At 48.1% G+C, this 19,072-nt stretch overlaps 3 protein-coding genes across 8 annotated transcripts; all 3 read right to left on the reverse strand.

Moving 5' to 3' along the window:
- Window positions 1-895: 895 nt before the first annotated feature.
- slc31a1 (solute carrier family 31 member 1) lies at window positions 896-6,843 on the reverse strand. The gene is made up of 5 exons (XM_086188339.1): window positions 6,661-6,843; window positions 3,926-4,050; window positions 3,753-3,825; window positions 3,425-3,593; window positions 896-1,978 (listed from the first exon to the last, which is right to left on the reverse strand). The coding sequence occupies exons 2-5, from the start codon at window positions 4,046-4,048 to the stop codon at window positions 1,777-1,779; spliced, it is 567 nt and encodes a 188-aa protein (XP_086044465.1). The 5' UTR covers window positions 4,049-4,050; window positions 6,661-6,843; the 3' UTR covers window positions 896-1,776.
- Window positions 6,844-8,851: 2,008 nt separating this feature from the next.
- atp6v1g1 (ATPase H+ transporting V1 subunit G1) lies at window positions 8,852-10,865 on the reverse strand. Its single transcript, XM_086188341.1, has 3 exons — window positions 10,567-10,865; window positions 9,931-10,031; window positions 8,852-9,178 (listed from the first exon to the last, which is right to left on the reverse strand). The coding sequence occupies exons 1-3, from the start codon at window positions 10,646-10,648 to the stop codon at window positions 9,005-9,007; spliced, it is 357 nt and encodes a 118-aa protein (XP_086044467.1). The 5' UTR covers window positions 10,649-10,865; the 3' UTR covers window positions 8,852-9,004.
- A 1,080-nt stretch (window positions 10,866-11,945) lies between these two features.
- On the reverse strand, window positions 11,946-18,038 carry fktn (fukutin). 6 transcript variants are annotated; one of them, XR_015110483.1, is made up of 12 exons: window positions 17,881-18,038; window positions 17,136-17,368; window positions 16,230-16,286; window positions 14,872-15,072; window positions 14,603-14,749; window positions 14,344-14,474; window positions 14,065-14,197; window positions 13,782-13,911; window positions 13,513-13,646; window positions 13,236-13,360; window positions 12,682-12,923; window positions 12,233-12,535 (listed from the first exon to the last, which is right to left on the reverse strand). XR_015110483.1 is itself a non-coding variant. In XM_086188331.1 (11 exons), exons 2-11 carry the CDS (start codon window positions 17,235-17,237, stop codon window positions 12,013-12,015), a joined length of 1,374 nt encoding a protein of 457 aa, XP_086044457.1. In that variant the 5' UTR covers window positions 17,238-17,368; window positions 17,881-18,038; the 3' UTR covers window positions 11,946-12,012. The 6 variants fall into 6 exon arrangements, 5 of the variants coding, with proteins under 5 accessions (XP_086044457.1, XP_086044459.1, XP_086044458.1 ...); XM_086188331.1 differs by lacking the exons at window positions 12,233-12,535; window positions 12,682-12,923 and adding an exon at window positions 11,946-12,226; XM_086188333.1 differs by lacking the exons at window positions 12,233-12,535; window positions 12,682-12,923 and adding an exon at window positions 11,946-12,226 and having other exon boundaries at window positions 17,136-17,350; window positions 17,881-18,011.
- Between the last annotated feature and the right edge of the window lie 1,034 nt (window positions 18,039-19,072).

Here is a 19,072-nt window from a genome sequence, read left to right on the forward strand (position 1 = left end):
CTCCATCCCTCCATGTTCCCCCTCTTCTCCTGTTGAGGGTGGTGGGGGTGGAGCCTATCCCAGCAGCCTTCCCCCTGGACAGGTCACCAGTCCATGGCAGGGCCAACACATAGAGACAGACAACCATTGGCTCTCCCAGCCACGCCTACGGTCAATTTAGAGTCTGGATTAACCTGGTCCCTCTTGATGTCTTTGGACTGTGGAGGAAGCCGGAGTACCAGAGAGAACCCAGCAGGAACAGGGAGAACATGGAGACTCACCCAGAAAGACCCCGTGCTGCAGCCGGGGCTCCACCCACAACCTTCTTGCTGGGGGGCCACAGTGAGGACCACTGCTCCACCCACAACCTTCTTGCTGGGGGGCCACAGTGAGGACCACTGCTCCACCCACAACCTTCTTGCTGGGGGGCCACAGTGAGGACCACTGCTCCACCCACAACCTTCTTGCTGGGGGGCCACAGTGAGGACCTCTGCTCCACCGGGCCGCTGATCTACCTCAGAAATTCAGACAGAATTACACCGATATCTGAGATCAAGTGATGCCTGCCGGGCCACCGCCGCCTTCACACCAGACAGGTTTTCTATCAATGACGTTTGAATGCAAGATGGACGTGTGCTTTTAGTTCAAAAAAATTACTCTTACTTCAACCCAGAGAGGAAAAATGATTGCAACTCTGAAGTGTCATACAGGTGCAAAGGTGGAAGAGAAGGAAAAACAGTGTCAAACATCTGCACACATTTTGTCTCCTGCACTAGTGCAGGTAGTGTGTCCGTGTTTTTCTTTCTCTGGAATCCAGGAAGCAGAAATGATCCAAGCCATTGGAACAGTTCATCGTTTCGCAGCGTCTCCTCATTCAGATCTGATGCTCCTCTTCCCTAATAAACAATGACATCACTGTTTCTTCATCAACTTTATTTGTTTGTTTCCAAGTTTCCAGCATTCTGACAGCAATATAAACACTTTCACAGACAATTCAAACAGAAATCACATTGCAATGGAGACGAGTCCACACCACAAGTCTGGTGACCTGATGAATCGCTGTGAGAGGAAAGCAGAAACAGTGACAAGGATCTCTCCCTGCCGCCTGATTGGTCCATTCAGTAAACTCACAGAAGGAGGATCATTCCATCATTCCAACACTTCCTGTCACAAACACGCGAAGGACGCCATGTGCACGCTGCCTCTATCAGGTCCATTAAGGCAGCAGGTGTGGAGGTTAAGGCCACTTCTTCATGACACGTTTCATACCCGAGCTCTGATTGGCTGGCTTACCGGCCACGGTAACCGTCAGTGTGTGGGTGTTTCCATGCTGATTTTCTTCGTTTACAAAGAAAATAACATTTAATCAGTTTAAGAATTTATAAAATATCTGATAATCAATAAATTAAACTAATAACTTCAAAACTACTGTGATTGGCTCGTCCTCATAGCTAATAACGAAACTAAGATGTGGGTACAAGTGTGCTAATGCTTTGGCTAGCAAGGGCTAGCGCTAATCTTCCAGTCGCCGTTGCATCAAACAGGAAATGAGAAGAGGCTCCGAGGTGATCTGACCTCTGATTGGCTGTCTCACTCGCCATAGTTTCCTCACAAAGAAATAAAAGTTGATGTGTGATGTTTGATAAGATCCATCTATGTCTACATGTTACCATGGTAACCATTTCTTTATAATTCTGTGTTTCGATAAGCATGTTGGCTAACATGTGACCAAAGTGTTAGCATTTATTGATTGTGATTCAGAAAATTAAAAACCAACAAAACAGACTAGCACACAAGCTAATGGCAGTGTTCAGTGATATCTACAACCACCGCCTTCCGCCAGCTGAACAGGAAGTAGCCCATGCCGGCACCTGCTGCCACAGCGATGCAAAGATAGCCATTGTAGGTCATGAAGACAAGCATGAGGAAGTAGCTGACAACCACCTGGATGATGTGCAGCAGCGTCTGCAGGAAGTGGGCGGGGCTTAGCATCCGCTGTCTGAGAGGATGAGGAAGCAGTTTTCTATTAGTATTTGTAGTACCAATCCTTCAACAGACGAGCAACACTTCACATGAGCATGTGACATTTAATCTTTTTTTTATGGTTTGCGTTAAAATCTCAACCTACTGCTGAAAATAGCAGTAAACTCATTTTACTCATTAAAACATTTTCAGATTTGTGGCACTTCATTTGAATGGGACTCTTTAATGCTAGCTTTAGCGTAAATAAATTGAGGCCCATGACCAAGATGGATAACACAAGACTACTGCAGCGCTAAGAGTAATGAAGATGTAAAATGTTTAGCTTTACTAGCTGCAATGCTAACGCTTCACATTTTTCACTTTAACAACGTTGCAATTAACATCTTACTTCGCCAGGAGACAGATTTCCTTAGCCTAGCTAGCACTCGCAGCGCCAATGAGAGTCTTCAAAATTTTATGTTGGGAGTGTGTTGTTGTGTTCGGGTTCATGAGTGTGGAAGGCAATTTTGACATTACCTTCAGCATTAGCATTAGCATGAGCTCATACCAGAACCCAACCACAATCAGTTACCTGAGACTGAATCCTTTAATTGTGGTGTGAGTAAAACAGGAAGCTTGTCAAGAGATTTTTTTATATTATCATTTTAAAATGTTGACTTTCAATGAGAAATTTGCTCTTACACTTTGTCTTATTTCATATTTCTTAAAGTCTGCACTTTTCTAATTATTATAATTTGTCATTTCTTACTTTATAGTACTTCAAGAGCTTTAAAACTGTAACAACAGAATTTCCCCCCGGGATTGATTAACTATTCTGATTCTGAAACAAATTTCTCATGGGACGGCCCGGTGGAGCAGTGGTCCTCCCTGTGGCCCCCCAGCAAGAAGGTTGTGGGTGGAGCCCCGGCTGCAGCACGGGGTCTTTCTGGGTGAGTCTCCATGTTCTCCCTGTTCCTGCTGGGTTCTCTCTGGTACTCCAGCTTCCTCCACAGTCCAAAGACATCAAGAGGGACCAGGTTAATCCAGACTCTAAATTGACCGTAGGCGTGGCTGGGAGAGCCAATGGTTGTCTGTCTCTATGTGTTGGCCCTGCCATGGACTGGTGACCTGTCCAGGGGGAAGGCTGCTGGGATAGGCTCCACCCCCCCCCCCGGCAACCCTTAACAGGGTAAGCGGTAGAAAATGGATGGATGGACATTTCTCATGTAACTTACTGTTTCATTTCATTAGGAACACGAATAATTGAAAGAATAAACTAATGAACTATATTAGCATCAGCATTACTGGCAGTAAAGGCTGCATTTTTACAATTACCAGCATTGCACGTTCAATGCAAATTCCATGAGCATTGCTATTAATATTTCTGGCATCAACGTCATTAGTGTGAAATCATGATATCAGATATCCTAGTAACATCCATAAAAAACATTAAAAGCTGTTTGCATAAGAAATAGAAACCTACCCAACAGTCTTGTGTGTCTCCATCAGCACCGTCCCATCGGTCCCTGGGAGCGGCATGGAGTTGTAGCGCACGTTGACCTGACTGCGGCGCAGCAGAACTTCACGACCAATCTTCAGGCCCTCATAGAGGATGGCCAGCAGGAAGACGCCGATGCAAGCCCCCACCATCTCTGATCGGACAAGAGGCCAGAAACACAAAATTAACCACACTGTGAGGTAATAACTAGATATGAAACACTAAACATGAACGGAAATATTCAAGCATTGATATGAGATGTAATTAGAATGACAGAAATGTCAGTAAAAAGTGGGAAATGTATTCGCCTGACCACCAGGGGAGTTGATGAGCAGTCCGCTGAACAGCAGCTCCACATCTTTGTAGCCAAAGTAAAAGGTCATCACCTAGGCAACCACAACATCAGCATACTGCTCACAAAGTCTGTGGTTACTCCAGATCAGCATTTTTTAGCACTACATGCTAAAAATGAAACCTGTCCCTTACCATCCCTCCATGGTTCCCATCATGCCCTCCTCCTCCCACGTGGTCGTGGCTGGTGCTGCTGGGCGTGGCCATGGTGTGATGGTGGTGGTGGGAATGGTCCATCTGCATGGTGCTGTGGTTCATAGCTTTCCAGGGAAAGAGAGATGCTGTCAGATCACCACAAGGAATGCTGCTCAAGTCTTATTTTTGTAGTTCACTGATGTCATTTCCTGTGTGGCTTCAGCTGTTCACTTGAACGGTCAGACACGCTGATCACATGTCCATGTCCTTTTCATACACGCGTGTTCTAAATGTGACAACCATCTTGATATTGAAGTTGTCACATTTATTTAACCTCAATGAAAAAAGAAGCTAAGAAGCTTGTAGGAATGCGTTAGCGACGAGTCGTCCTCTGAGAAGAACAATCACAACAGATAAAAAAGGAATCGGGATTAAGATGAGTCATCATCGACAAACCATCCTAGTGACATCATCACTACGAGGATGAGTTGACAACTTGATTTAACATCATTTGAATTTGACCTACGACAGCTTTTTATAAATACCATAACTGATCAATCAGCATGACCTGATCAGCTGACTGGATCAGAAGAACTAATAAATGAATCTCAATCAACGTCATCACATCACGATAATAGAAATCTTCATCGTCCCCTACCTGACCGCCACCTCGTCCTTTGACCACAAAGACTGAGAATGATGACATCACAGTGGCCAGCTGGCCTCCACTCTGGCCGTAGCCATGGTAACAGCCTGACCACATCAAGCAGATCCCTGCTGTAATCTGATTGGGTCTGAGGCCCCGAGGATATGAGAGGCAGGACCAGCCAATCAGAGCACAGGGAGGGGCCGCCTTTCACTGGCTAATTAACACTATCAAGAATTTCAGCAGTTGCCATGGCAGTGCCTCTGGATTCGACAACAGTTAGCATGCTAGCTAGCACAAACAATCTGACTGAGAATCAGTCCCTCATCAGACATCTGACGCCGTTTAACCTCCATCCCTCCATCCATACATCATCCATCCATCCACCCACCCACTTATCCATGTTCCCCCTCTCCTCCTGTTCAGGGTGGTGGGGGTGGAGCCTATCCCAGCAGCCTTCCCCCTGGACAGGTCACCAGTCCATAGCAGGGCCAACACATAGAGACAGACAACCATTGGCTCTCCCAGCCACGCCTACGGTCAATTTAGAGTCTGGATTAACCTGGTCCCTCTTGATGTCTTTGGACTGTGGAGGAAGCTGGAGTACCAGAGAGAACCCAGCAGGAACAGGGAGAACATGGAGACTCACCCAGAAAGACCCCGTGCTGCAGCCACTGCTGACATACGGGCGGCACTGCTGACATACGGGCGGCACTCCTGACATACGGGCGGCACTGCTGACATACGGGCGGCACTGCTGACATACGGGCGGCACTCCTGACATACGGGCGGCACTCCTGACATACGGGCGGCACTCCTGACATACGGGCGGCACTCCTGACATACGGGCGGCACTGCTGACATACGGGCGGCACTGCTGACATACGGGCGGCACTGCTGACATACGGGCGCCACTCCTGACATACGGGCGGCACTGCTGACATACGGGCGGCACTCCTGACATACGGGCGGCACTGCTGACATACGGGCGGCACTGCTGACATACGGGCGGCACTGCTGACATACGGGCGGCACTGCTACTCCTTTCCACTGTTCTAGTGTGTGTGTGTTGGAGGTGAACTGAGGGGTGGTTGTGGGTTTGAGGGAATGCTTTTATTTGTTGATGTGCAACAGGTTGAGTTAAACATGTATTTTTTATTTAAAGATACAATTTGACTGATCGTGACCAACGCCATGCGGACCTGGCGCCTCTCCCAGTGATCGATGTTAAAGGGTTCATTAATGAGGGATTTGGTTCAGTAAGATGACGGAGGCGGACACACTGCTGGTATCTGAACTTTGCCATAGCACCGCATCATTTTCTGATGGCGTGCCGGTCAAAACACCAGCTGAAAAATGTCACACTCAGCCATTTTCTTGATTTGATAAGAGCAGTCTTGAACCTGGCTGTAATCCTCCACAGCCAATCAGAGTGAAGGAACACCAGGCCTAACTACGCTGACTGACCTTTGACCTCTGAAACGTCGACACTTTTGCGGTGCCAAGATCGATGTCACAAGTTTAACAACATACTGGAGGTCATGTGACCCAATTCTTCTTTGAATAGAAAACAACCACCTGTTTCTCATTGAAGTTACCAACATATTTGTTTTCCAGCATCAGCAACATTCACTCAAGTTTGTAGTTTTTATTCACAAGGACAAAATGTTGAACAGCATCCCAGCGATGAACGCACGAATCCCTGTTTGACAGGAAACCCTTCACACCACTGGTATTCATTCATCCCCGCCAACAGGCCCTCAGACTGGAGACGCTGTTACCAGGAATGAACTACAAATGTTCTCAGCACATTCAAGAAGAACCTTGAGCACATCATGATAAGCGCGTGCACTTGTTGTGATTTGGAACCGAACGGGTTTAGACTTCCTGGTGTCGCTGCAGGTGAATCAACCACCAGCGACCCGGCAGGTCCGGTCCAAGACGCTGGTTCGAACCTCGTACGTGCAGGTTTCGAGCTGCACGCAGGCCAACTTTGAACTGGAACGTTTACCGAGCAGATTCGCGGGGGTGCCCGTCAAGCGCGAGCGTGTAACTGCAGAGGTCACTGACCGCTGGGACACGTACTCACCGGGGAACCTCCGAGAATTCTTCTGCTTCTTTTCCTCCCTTTCGGCTTCGAAACATGAAGCTCAAGAAAATCAAAAGCAAGAAGAAAAGAAAAGGAAGATGTCGAAGAAGAAGACGCGTCCCCTCCGCTTCTCCTCGCCGCCGTCTCCCTCTCTGCTCCGCTCCGTCACCACTTCCGTATTCAGGCATGATGTCATACGCAGCGGAGCGAGCAGGCAATGAAAAAAGTGCCTGACCTTCAATGTAAGCCAATCAAGAGGCGAGTCCTCAGGTGAGGGGTGGGGCCTCTAGTGGAGCCACGTACGCGGCGTTCACGGTGAGTAGACATGTGATCAGCACGCGCTGAGGAGTCTTTCTCGTCACAATTTGTTGTTTATTTCTTTTGACATTTTATTTTCTTTGAGTTCGAAACGAAGGAACTCAGTGTTTCCTGAACCTGCCGACGCTGTGAGCGGAGTTGGATGGCAAGAACTTATTTTTTCATTCTTGCTTCCACAGTACTGCCCCCCCAACTTCATGAATCAAAATCTGACACTGCATTCATAAGATTCAGTAGAAAAACCAACTTTTCCAGACTGAGCATTTGCACCACAAACGTATCACAGATATAAAATGAACAAAAAAAGAATAACTGACATAAAGGAGGAGGTCGAATCGATTATCAGTTTGTTTAGTTATTAACAGTAGAGACACATTTCAGAGGCTTTTTAACTTTGTTGTTTCATTCTCATAAACTAAGAACAGTGGATGACATTTCATAAATCTACATCTGTGGATGAATTCCATCCAACCATTCCTCCCTCCCTCCATGTTCCCCCTCTCCTCCTGTTCAGGGTGGTGGGGGTGGAGCCTATCCCAGCAGCCTTCCCCCTGGACAGGTCACCAGTCCATGGCAGGGCCAACACATAGAGACAGACAACCATTGGCTCTCCCAGCCACGCCTACGGTCAATTTAGAGTCTGGATTAACCTGGTCCCTCTTGATGTCTTTGGACTGTGGAGGAAGCTGGAGTACCAGAGAGAACCCAGCAGGAACAGGGAGAACATGGAGACTCACCCAGAAAGACCCCGTGCTGCAGCCGGGGCTCCACCCACAACCTTCTTGCTGGGGGCCACAGGGAGGACCACTGCTCCACCGGGCCACCACAACATGGCTCCTCAGAGGGCCACACAACAGCCAATCAGAAGGAGGCATGAAACACACCATGGGTCCGGCTCAGGCAGGGAGCCTGAAACACACGTGGTTGCTATTCGACGGAGACACAGCAGGAAGTTGTGGAATCAGGTGCATCAGAATGCATCTGACCAATCAGAGGAGGCGCTGACTCTGGTTCTGCTGTGGAGGGGAGTGGAGAAGAAGCAGCGTGTGTTGATGCAGCACAGGAGGGAGAAGGCTCTGTCTGGTGCGGGAGCCCTGGCTCCATCACCATCTCCTCCAGGAGGATTCAGGCTGATCCCCACCAGGATCTTCTTCTCCTCCATCACCAGTGTTGGGATCTACAATTCCCTCCTGCTGGTGAGCTGCTGGTGCAGCTCATGGTGGACTGGTGGAGCTGGATCACTGCAGTGGGTCAGCTGGTCTCTCAGTCCTGGGTGTTTGAGTCAAAGTTTCTGTATGAGGTTCTGGTTCCACTATCCACTGCTCAGAACTTCATCTCATACACACACTGTAGTCCCAACTCCTCCCCGTATTAGCAGGTAACATTAGCAGTGACCATTAGCAGCTAACAGCAGGAGCTAACAGCAGCAGTGGGAGATTCATTGAATTGGGACTCCACTGATGCTGGCTTTTACAGTTGTGGCGCAGGTGCTTAACTCCGAGTTGATTAAACTCTCTCAAATCAGCTGTTCTAGTACCGGAAACTGAGTTTCCCTTCCGCAGATGAACTCTGAGTTCAGGATCAGACTTGGCGTTTGTTGGATCTGCTTTGTGAAACAGACCCTGGAGCACCAAGGTTGAGTCATGTGATCTGAACGACAGGAAGACAGAGAGCAGCTTTTCCTATTATCAGCCAATCACCAGCCAGTTTAATATTCATTGTTAACTCATCAAGTCACAATCAGCAAGTCACATAGTCACACACAGGAAGCAAAGAAAATGTCGTGTTTCACAATAAAAGCCTTTTGTCTTCTGCAGGGTGGGTGAGTTAACAATCAGCTGATCTAATTATTCCATTGATTTTCTATCCAATCTCCAGATTGAAGAAAGACTTTTATTTTTAAAGTTCCGGGAAATGGTCTCACATGAAAATAAACAAATTGTGATATGTATCAATACTGTATAAACACAAACAACATAAGTTACATCACAAAAGCTAATGTTGCTGATGTCAATAGCCCCGCCCCTCAGCCAGCCACACGGTAGTTGGCATGAAACTCTGGCTGGATGTCGCAAACACGCCGCAGCAGGTCGCCCAGCACCACCTCCCGATTACCACGGTAACTGGCTTGGATACGCCCCATTCGCTCAGCTGTGTCTCGATCCACCTCCACAGCACTGTTGCCATGGGAACCAAGGGCCTGGATACAGTTCAGGAAAGAGACAGGTCAAGTACTCGTGCTTCTAGTCCTGATACTCGTGCTTCAAGTCCTTACAATCATGATTCTAATCCTGATACTTGTGGCTCTAGTCCTGATACTCGTGATTCAAGTCCTTACAATCATGACTCTAGTCCTGGTACTCGTGGCTCAAGACCTGATATTCGTGGCTCTAGTCCTGATACTCGTGGCTCTAGTCCTGGTATTCGTGGCTCTAGTCCTGGTACTCGTGGCTCTTGTCCTGGTACTCGTGGCTCTTGTCCTGGTACTCGTGGCTCTTGTCCTGGTACTGGTGGCTCTAGTCCTGGTACTCGTGGCTCTTGTCCTGATACTGTTGGCTCTAGTCCTGATACTGTTGGCTCTAGTCCTGATACTGGTGGCTCTAGTCCTGATACTGGTGGCTCTAGTCCTGATACTTGTGGCTCTAGTCCTGATACTGGTGGCTCTAGTCCTGATACTGGTGGCTCTAGTCCTGATACTGGTGGCTCTAGTCCTGATACTTGTGGCTCTAGTCCTGATACTGGTTGCTCTAGTCCTGATACTGGTGGCTCTAGTCCTGATACTGGTGGCTCTAGTCCTGATACTGGTGGCTCTAGTCCTGATACTGGTGGCTCTAGTCCTGATACTGGTGGCTCTAGTCCTGATACTGGTGGCTCTAGTCCTGATACTGGTGGCTCTAGTCCTGATACTGGTGGCTCTAGTCCTGATACTGGTGGCTCTAGGCCTGGACTCACCGCTGCCTCTTTGGTCTTGAATTCCTTGTCTCTCTGCAGTCGATATTGTTCAATCTCGGCTTGAGCCTCTTCCTTCGCTTGCTTCAGACGGCGGTTTTTACCTGCAAGATGACATCATCAATCTGTTTGGAATCCTGCTGAAGGGATTCTTTTGATCACCTGACCCACAACCCTGATCAGTTCATCATCATCATCATCATCATCATGTCTGCTCAAACACGCACACGTCATTACCGTCAAGTGATTCGATCAGTTATCTTGGCTATCACAGGTATCCCGTGATGCTCTGCGGCTGACTGGTCAGCGACACGCGCCGAAGACCCGCGTTCCAGTGTATTTGCATGATTGATAAAGTGAGCCTCGATATGTCGAAGTTTGCCTTGAGTAACCCTGCAGGTCCGGTTCCAGCCGTTCAAGAAAAATACATAATATCGATCAAAAACCGACGTTTGGAGCTGCGCCAGAAAAGCATCGTCAGACCGGAAGTGACCTCCTCTGATTCTCAGAGGAAATCAGCTTGAAGCAGAGTACATTTTTTCACATTTATCCATTTCCTAGTGTCTTCCCGTTTCTGTTGTGTCGATCGCACCCTGATCCCGGGCCTCCTGCGGGCCGCGGGCCGCCGCTGCTACTCACGTTTGCGGGCGTCCGCCACCTTCTCGGCCGCTCTCTTCTCGGCCTGCAGCAGCTGCTGGATCCCCTGAGACTGGCTCGCCATGACGGACCTGCGTCTCGACCAGACACTCGAAAACGACTCGAAGATTGAAGATGACCTGACTGCTGCTGACGAACACCGCAGTCAGCTGATGTGACGTCACGCTGCGGAGTGGTCATGTGACCATGTCACGAGGGGTAGAAGAGTGTGTCGTTCACGTACTCATCAGCGGAAAAAAGTGACGCGGATGGCGGGGCGGGATCTCATCGATCCTCTCTGAGGAACAAATGAGCTGCTCAGTTTTTACCCTGCAGGTCGACGAGCACTCACACCTGTGACGGTGACCCCCCAGCTCGTGACTGTAACTTCAGCTTCCTCCGAGTGGAGCTGCCCTGATGACGTGGGTCGTTGCAGGTGTAATTCTCTAGATGGAGTTCATCTCTCGGTACGAGTGAAGCGATGAGAAGGAGGCTCTTGTTCTGGTCCTGTTGGTCGGGCGATCGTTCAGAGGTGAACGCCAACGAGGCCCGAATTCTTAAACTGAAACCAACTCCATTTGAGCACCTGGTCAAGAGACCGAACCATGAGCACGAGGGCGAGGGGGGCCAACAGGAGGAACTTCTAGAAGGGTTTGAGTTTTAGTGAAATGTGATTAGGAATTTGTATTTATGTAAATATTTAATTAACCCTTTCTTGGCTATTACTCTGCATATGGCGTGGCTCAGCGGGAGCATGGCCGTCTAGTAACTGAAGGGTCGCTGGTTCAATCCCCACTTCCCCCAGTGACCATGTACAAGTGTCCTTGAGCAAGATACTGAACCCCGCCTTTCACCCAGTGTCAGCTGGGATAGGGTCCACCCCCTGCAGCCAGTAACAGATAAGAGGTAGAAAATGGATGGATGCACTGCATACTTCTTTTCCATAACATGCTACCATGATAGCCCCACCACATACAAAATGCTAACAAGGCTCCTATTCGCTCTTGAGTGGTTTGGGCCCTCAGTCTCACGCCGCGAGCCAATCTGACAATAACAGTGAAAAAGTTGAGGTTCATGCCCTGCGTGTCATGATGGTTCAGTCTCACCCATAAGAAACCAGAAGCCAGGTTTTCCAGCTCAGTGTTCTAATTATTTCTTCCGCACTTCCTGGAAAACCTCTGGTAACCATGGTAACGCTAAGAAAGTCTGCATGAATGTGGACTTGCAGTCCGGGGTCAGCAATGGCTCAAAATGGCAGCCGTCGAGCTCTTGAGCAGAAAAGGGTTAGTCCCTGGGGCCGCCCTCGAGCCTTCTGTACATGCTTATTACACGGATGAAGACGTGACTGTTACAATCTCCATGTCACACAAACATGGAAATTAATGACCACGAAGAAGTTTAATTTGTCGTTTCAGTGTTTATTTCATCCTCAGTGACGTGTCGTCTGCTTCAGTAAACTTGAATAAGCTCCTCCCATTCTGCTGGAGGCCACACGCCATTTTCATGCACATTGCTGGGGGATGACTTCCAGTCCCAGTTCCTAACTGGGATGCTCCAGGTGGATCCATAGTTGGCTGTCACATAGTCAAGCGTTTCACATGGGACACGGACTTTCAGCTCCAGAAGCTCTGCCCAGCAGAGAGAAAAGCGAGGGAAGACATACCTGCGGACAAAAATGTATCAACTCCCTTAGAGACGACACCATGATGATAATTCTGAATTTCAAGACTTTCCGTGCTGTGACAGCAGCTCACATGACCAATAAGTAATCATGTAAATTCATCACGTCACAACAGGAAGTAAAAAGTGCAATGAGATGTGATCCGAGATGTTTCCTTCAAAATATCATTTCCTGCTGGCTCCTTGTCTTTCTTGTCTCCAGGGCGTCGTCTACGAATCTTTTCCAGAGTGTGGGTTTGCAGTGAGTGGGTGCTGTGTGAAAGGAAAGCCTCAAATCAGCCGCCACAGACCACTGCAGAAGAAATAGGCAGCGTGTGAGCTGGGACCAAGGCAAAATCATCACATCAGAAACCTGCAAATTCAAACGTTGGATAAAAGCGGCCGTAGAAATCAGGAAGCAGGCAAAGGGCAGCATCAACGGGGCAAGGGGGCGCACACCTCCTCGCACATCCGGGATTCCCTTCTCCAGGGACCATTCAAGGCAAAGGGGGTGTGGCCGACTCGACGGACTCTGACAGCTCTGCCTGCCAGATGCGCCAGCTGATAAATGACATGTCAGCAGCACGTCGGACGACACTTCTGAGGAAGACTTGAGTCGCAGTCGTCAAGCTGGTATGAGACATCTGTCGTTTGCTGAAGATGAGAAAGGGTTCTCTCCAGGCCCTGTGCCGGGACCACGGCTGCTTCCAACAAAAACATGACTGATGTCATTGTGATAAAATGGATTGAGATGAGACGGAAAACATCATCAAGATGGCGTTTTGGTCAAGGTATGGATTCATGATTGTCAGGACTGTCACCATGACGACAAGCTAACAGTTTTCAAAACACCGCAGTTCCGATTAACTGCAGGAAGTGATACAATTGGTTTTTTTACAATTTGAAGATTCTTCCTGTTCAAAATGTAAAATTAACCTCCGTTCAGTTGCTTAATTACATGAATCAACATCGATGATTTGAACAAACCGACTTAACGTGAAACCAGAACGCACTTGAATTTCTTGCCGCTTTTCGCCTGGGTTCCTCCATTCCACACGATGTCTCCATCCTCGTAGAAAAAAAAAACATCCAGTTTGACATCATCTCTCAGGAAGGAAAGTTCCAGACTGTCCTCCGCCTGTAAATCAAAAGAAAAATGTCCAAAAAAGAAGCTAACAAAAAATTTCATCTGAATGCAATGCACCATGTTTCAGAGTGACATGAATACATAGAAGACAAAGTATCAATGATCATATGAATTTGTTAAAAACAACAACAAATGAAATTCACCTTTCCAAACTTGTGTTTGAGTGACAGGCCAGCGTCCCTGAATGCAGTGATGATGTCAGAGCGGAAGTTCATGATTAAAATCCCAATGTCGACGTCCCGACTGTATGAGATGATACTGCACTGCCTGAACCAGCCTGCAGGGAGCCAAACGCACCATACACACTAATGTCCAGCCACTGATTCAAAATAACATGTTAGCGTGGAAATACATGGTGCTAACGTGATATTAGCATGCTACACTCGGCGAGTCTGTAATGTTAGCGTGTTACCTAGACAGGTGCCGCTGCTGAGCCAGAAGGGGATGTCAAGGTGAGCAAGAGTTTGTGCAGCCAAATGAAGCAAAGACTTCACTTTCAGACGAAACTCCAGGGCGTCAGGTGACGAGTCATCAGGGTAGAGCTAAACTCACAGACACGCAGAGAAAACGGAGCGCTTGACCCCTCAAGACACTGTTCTTAGGTTCTTTACTCTGTAATTCTTTAGGCATTGAGGGACATGAATAAATATTTGCATCGGAGATGACGTCTGGAGCAGCCCTGTTTAGTGTCTGACCTGCAAGAAGCTGCGGGCTTCACGGTAACGACATTCCAGGAAGCGGGCATGCCGCTGCTCAGACAGGAAACGGGAAACGTTACGTGGGATCCGAACATCGAGGCCGTCCAGGACTGTGAGGACCAGCTCAGGCCTGCAGGGGTGGCGGCATTTGAAGAAGAGGCAGAGCGACATCTAACAAGACAGCTCCACACAAACGTCTTGAAGACAACTTTCACTTACTGAACCGTCACCACACAAACACTGACATCATCATCATCATCATGTGTCTTATCACACCTGTCATAGGCGCCAGCGTGCTGTCCAAAATCAAGCAGTTTAAAGGGCGCAAAGCTTCGGTCCATGTTAGCTTTGAGGCGGAGCTCTCCATGCCACAGGTAGTTGCCGCTGCGCTCATAGAGGAACACCACCTGAGACACAGCAACAAACACTGAACACACCCGAAACCCAAGGTGTGTCAATCACAGTCGGCAGGTCTGTGGTCAGTCAGCTCGATGTGGGCTTGCTCCAAGTTAGCGGGTGACGTGGCCCAACCTACCTGGATGATGTAACTGTGGAGGCGGAGCAGGAGGTGCAGGGGGATCTCCTCTCCTGATAGGGTGTCTAGACTGGCCAATCGCGGGTCTTCTCCCCGCAGCTCCAGCAGCTCAAAGCCTTTCTGCTCAGCGGCCAATAAGAAAGCAGGCTGACAGAAAAAGAGCAGATGACCCAGGGACGAAAACACAGAGTGACCACGAATCAATGATCCTCTAACCACTCAGGGGCTGACAACTCCAAGCTTGTCTGTGCATCACGCCACACTCTTACCTCATACTTCCACAGGTTGGCGTACAATGCGAAGGACGTGACTGGCCGGCCGGTGCACAGGAAGCTGCAGTGCGGCTCACGCACCAGCCGGTCACGTTGCAGCAATGCATCCTGGGACAGCAGAGTCAGTGTTGCGGGGTCAGCAAGGAACAGTGGCAGCCGAAAGTGCTGCGCTACTGCCAGAAACTTCTTAACAGTTTGCTGAGGAGAAAAAGGCAGAGAGATGGTTGTTATGGTAACAACTGTTGACAATAAGATTTAACAAAGACAAACTGAGGGAACGCTATCGGGTTGCACATGAGATACAAGTCAAGTGCTCATTCAGGACTCAATATGTGACTGATGCTAACAGCTAAGCTAACAGCAGCCTTGCTAACGGTCGCATTGGAATAAGCAGCAATAGTTGCTGCAGCAGCTATGCGACCAGCAGACATGGGGTGTGTTCCAATAGTCTGTTGTTCCTAGGAAGGATCCTAATTGAGTGATGGACGCATCTGTGTGGCAGCCATGATGGGAGCTGCTGGAACTCTAGATCTCTCAGGAAGGAGCCCCAGCTTCCTCTGTTAGCATCGATACACCGGAGCATCCTCCTGCCAGGAGAGACGACACCGTCCCACATTTCCTTGCTGCAGCAGCTCTGACATCGACGCCCCACTCAGCTGTTCACCACAACAGCCAATCAGCATCACCATCAGGGTTAGGGTTTATTTCGTGAGGGTACATCTGAGCCTCCAGGGAGGATTTGTTCCTCTGGTTTGGTAGAACAGCTCCCACAAACCTCCATGATTGCTGTTCTAGCAAAGGGGAATCTGGGTTCAGTTCATGAGAGATTGGCAACAGAGAGGCGTGACCACGGAGAATGATGCTATGATGTCACAGGAGATTAGAGGACCAACACAGCTGTCAGTTATGCAGGTGTCAATCATTTCCTGCAGTAATAAATGATGAATAAGATTGACAGGAGTGTGACATCATTTCCTGTCACCTTTGACATTGACAGCTTCCATTCATGTCCAGCCTTATTAATGAAGTTATATTTTGACAACAAACAACCTGAAGAATCCAAGATGGCTGTTCTGTAGTCCATCAACAGATTATTGTAGTTCCATGAGGTAGACACACATCTGTAACATGTCTGTAGCTTCATCCCGTTTGTGATTGAGTTCTTCGGGTTGTTTCGGCTGCGCCGCCATCTTCTCCTGTCCCCTCAGGAATACACCTGTCCTCCTACCCTTGACACCCCTTTTCAATTGGGGTCAAGGAAGAGTGGACCGGAGGAGGAGAGAGGAGGGACATTTCACCCGCCGTCGCTGAGGTCACGCTAACAGCCACTTATGCCAACTGCAGATCCCACTCACCCATTGGACATCGCTGGCGGTCAGGTGACCAGTGCGGTTCAGGATGTGAGGGCCCGGCTGCAGAAGAAAAGCATGTTGGGAATTAAATAAAACAGAAAATGAAAGGACTTTTATTTTGCACAGTGGTTTTCACTGACATTTATAACTGTACAAAATGAAATAAACCAGACAAAACTGTACAGACATGACCCAGGCGCCATGCTGTGCTCCAGCAGAGCCCCGCCCCCACCACAGTATCAATGTGCTGGTGAACTATTCAATGTCATTAACAACATCTACACATGTGAACGCCATCAATGTGATAGGAAATGTATGAAGCAAAGCACAAAATAAAAATACATAAAGAATGCAAAACAAAACACCCTGGACACAAGCTTTTCCCCCTAAAACGCTTCATATTCTCTCGTTCAAGAGAGATGGAGGACAGGGGCCTCTTGTCTTTGGCGGTTGCCATGGTGAATTTTGTTGTCGGGGCTCCATAAGTGTTGCTTTTTGAAATTGTGGTGCTCCCGCCAGTCAGTGTCTCATCCGGGGGTAAATCTGGTCACAGCGCCGGTCGGAGTCAGCTGGACCAGCAGGACCCAGGTGACGAGGAGAGTAGAGAGAAAGAGCACGGCGCCCGCCGCCTCCCTCAGCCTCCATAGAACCACACAGGTCGCATTAATCATAAAAAGACTGACAAATAAATTTGATTTTCAGGGAATCAAATTGTTTGTAAAATGCATGACATATGAATGTCGCCGCCTTCTTCCATCCACTTCCTGTTGACCTTACAAATGACCCTCAACTTCCTGCCAGAAAATGGCGATTGCTCTGCAACAGCAGCTTTTCTTCAGAGATTCACATGTATTTGCCTATTTCATAATAAAACAATTGTGTTCTTGTTGTTTACATCATGTGCCTCACCTTGCTGACGTACTTCCGGTAATGATACAGCTGGAACAGCAGGAAGACCGAGCTGCTGACGATCAGCAGCGAGAGCACAGTTGTTCGGTTCACACGAGGCATCCGGTACCGCTGGTTGGGAACCCGCCAGTCATGTCGTCAGACCCGAAACTCCAAGCGCGAGATGACCTGCCGCACCGCTACAAGACGGCGGAAAGACCTCCGTCCGTCTGCTCCTGTCGAACCGCCGCCATCTTTAACACAACAACTTCCTGTTTGACCCTTCACAGTAAAAGCATGATAAAATATACAGTTTCTGGTTCTCCTTCTCACAAGCACTTAGGCACGCACACCCCGACACTTTCACGCCACACACATACACAAATTCAAACAACAAACAAACACACACTCATACTCACGCACACAAACTCAAGCCACAACAAACAATCATAGACGAATTCTCACAACCACCACCACACACGCAAACACACACACAAATCCACCTAAATACAAACCACCACCAGATACACAAACACACTCACAAATTCACAAACCACCACCGCACACATACTACAACCAAAGCCACACACGTGTACATACAACACACACAAACCACCACTACATACAAACCACGAACACATACACATACAAACCAACACACACACAAACACTACATTCACCACGACCATCAACACTCTCTCACACACACAAAGATTTGTGCAGCTGTCCTCATTAAGACATTCTCTAGTCTCGTCCAAACCCTCACCTGCACCTGCCACGAACCTGGACCTCAGTTCACACCCCCATTGCAGATGTGACCGGTCTGTGTTTATACCACAGAAGGTCTCCGATAGGTGACAAAAACCAGGTACACACACACACACACACACACACACACTCACACTCAGAATCAAGATGGCGGAACACGGCTCCACCGTCCTCGGGCCGAGTTCAAACTTCTCTCGGACTTTGTGAAACTCTGTTCCCGCCCGCACGAGGGTCATGAGGAGCCCCCCTGCCCCCGCCCCCATCTTTAATGGCTGTGTGTGTTTCTCCGGCGATGTGCCCCTGAATTTGTGCCTTCCAAAGCGGATTTTTGACGTTTTCTTCTAACCGGGAAGGTAAGAGCGATCGTGTCCTGCTAGCTTAGCTGCGTGCTAACCGTTTGTTTTGGTTGGATGGTCGGTCTTTGGATGGTTTTGGGGACGGATCGGTAGCGGCTACCGTGCTTTTTGGGAGCTGGACGACGACGTTTCATAAACTATGAGGAAGAAATTGTTTTGAAGTATGTTGTTGTCAAAGGACGTCAATGTAGCGGGCCATCGTGAGCCGAAGTGTTACGCTTTGCTAGTCGCTAGCTTGTTGAACTGCTCGTGATAACAACTAAGTTTCCGTACAACTGTTAGAACTGTTACTGCTACATGTGGGATCATTGTGGAACCAGTGGGAAGGCTGCTGCCAATTACAATAATACAATATAACAATTACCGCATCTACTGCACTGCTAGTGTTGCAGTAGTACTATATATGTGTATGTATGTGTGTGTGTGTATATATATATGTATGTATACATATATATGTATGTATATATATATATATATATATATATGTATACATATATATGTATCTATATATACACTAATAAAAATATAAAAACTAACCTAAAACTTGGACACATGATTATTTTTGTTCTAAAAGTTCCTTCACAAGCTCTTAGTACTGTAAAATGTACTAGAGGCATAAAAATAGCATAGCTATTACTGCTACTGTCAGTGTTACTGTGAATGCAGTACTTTTGTAGTATCACTAACATGTCACTGTAACAGAAGTTTGGCCGTGCAGTAATATTACTGCCACCGTTAGTTTATCAGTAGTGTTTTGGTGCAGAACTGTAGTAATATTACAGTTAATAACAACAGTGTGGGGGTGCGATAGCAGTATAATAGTAGTATCACTCT

This window comes from Aulostomus chinensis, chromosome 19 (genome assembly GCF_037954235.1).
Source record: "Aulostomus chinensis isolate RoL2024-O1b breed Wild chromosome 19, RoL_Achi_v1.0, whole genome shotgun sequence".
Lineage (NCBI taxonomy): Eukaryota > Metazoa > Chordata > Actinopteri > Syngnathiformes > Aulostomidae > Aulostomus > Aulostomus chinensis.

Bases quoted from the DNA above. Each gene is read 5' to 3' on its own strand.
- slc31a1 (XM_086188339.1), bottom strand. From the start codon at position 4,048: ATGAACCACAGCACCATGCAGATGGACCATTCCCACCACCACCATCAC. The intron at 3,594-3,752 runs GTCAGGCGAATA...TTGTCCGATCAG, and splicing joins GCTCATCAACTCCCCTGGTG to AGATGGTGGGGGCTTGCATC. The intron at 1,979-3,424 runs GTAGGTTTCTAT...TCATCCTCTCAG, and splicing joins GAGACACACAAGACTGTTGG to ACAGCGGATGCTAAGCCCCG.
- atp6v1g1 (XM_086188341.1), bottom strand. From the start codon at position 10,648: ATGGCGAGCCAGTCTCAGGGGATCCAGCAGCTGCTGCAGGCCGAGAAG. The intron at 10,032-10,566 runs GTGAGTAGCAGC...GTCATCTTGCAG, and splicing joins GGTGGCGGACGCCCGCAAAC to GTAAAAACCGCCGTCTGAAG. The intron at 9,179-9,930 runs GTGAGTCCAGGC...AACTGTATCCAG, and splicing joins TCAAGACCAAAGAGGCAGCG to GCCCTTGGTTCCCATGGCAA.
- fktn (XM_086188331.1), bottom strand. From the start codon at position 17,237: ATGCCTCGTGTGAACCGAACAACTGTGCTCTCGCTGCTGATCGTCAGC. The intron at 16,287-17,135 runs GTGAGGCACATG...TTTCTTCTGCAG, and splicing joins ACCGGAAGTACGTCAGCAAG to CCGGGCCCTCACATCCTGAA. The intron at 15,073-16,229 runs GTGAGTGGGATC...TTTTCTCCTCAG, and splicing joins CCGCCAGCGATGTCCAATGG to CAAACTGTTAAGAAGTTTCT.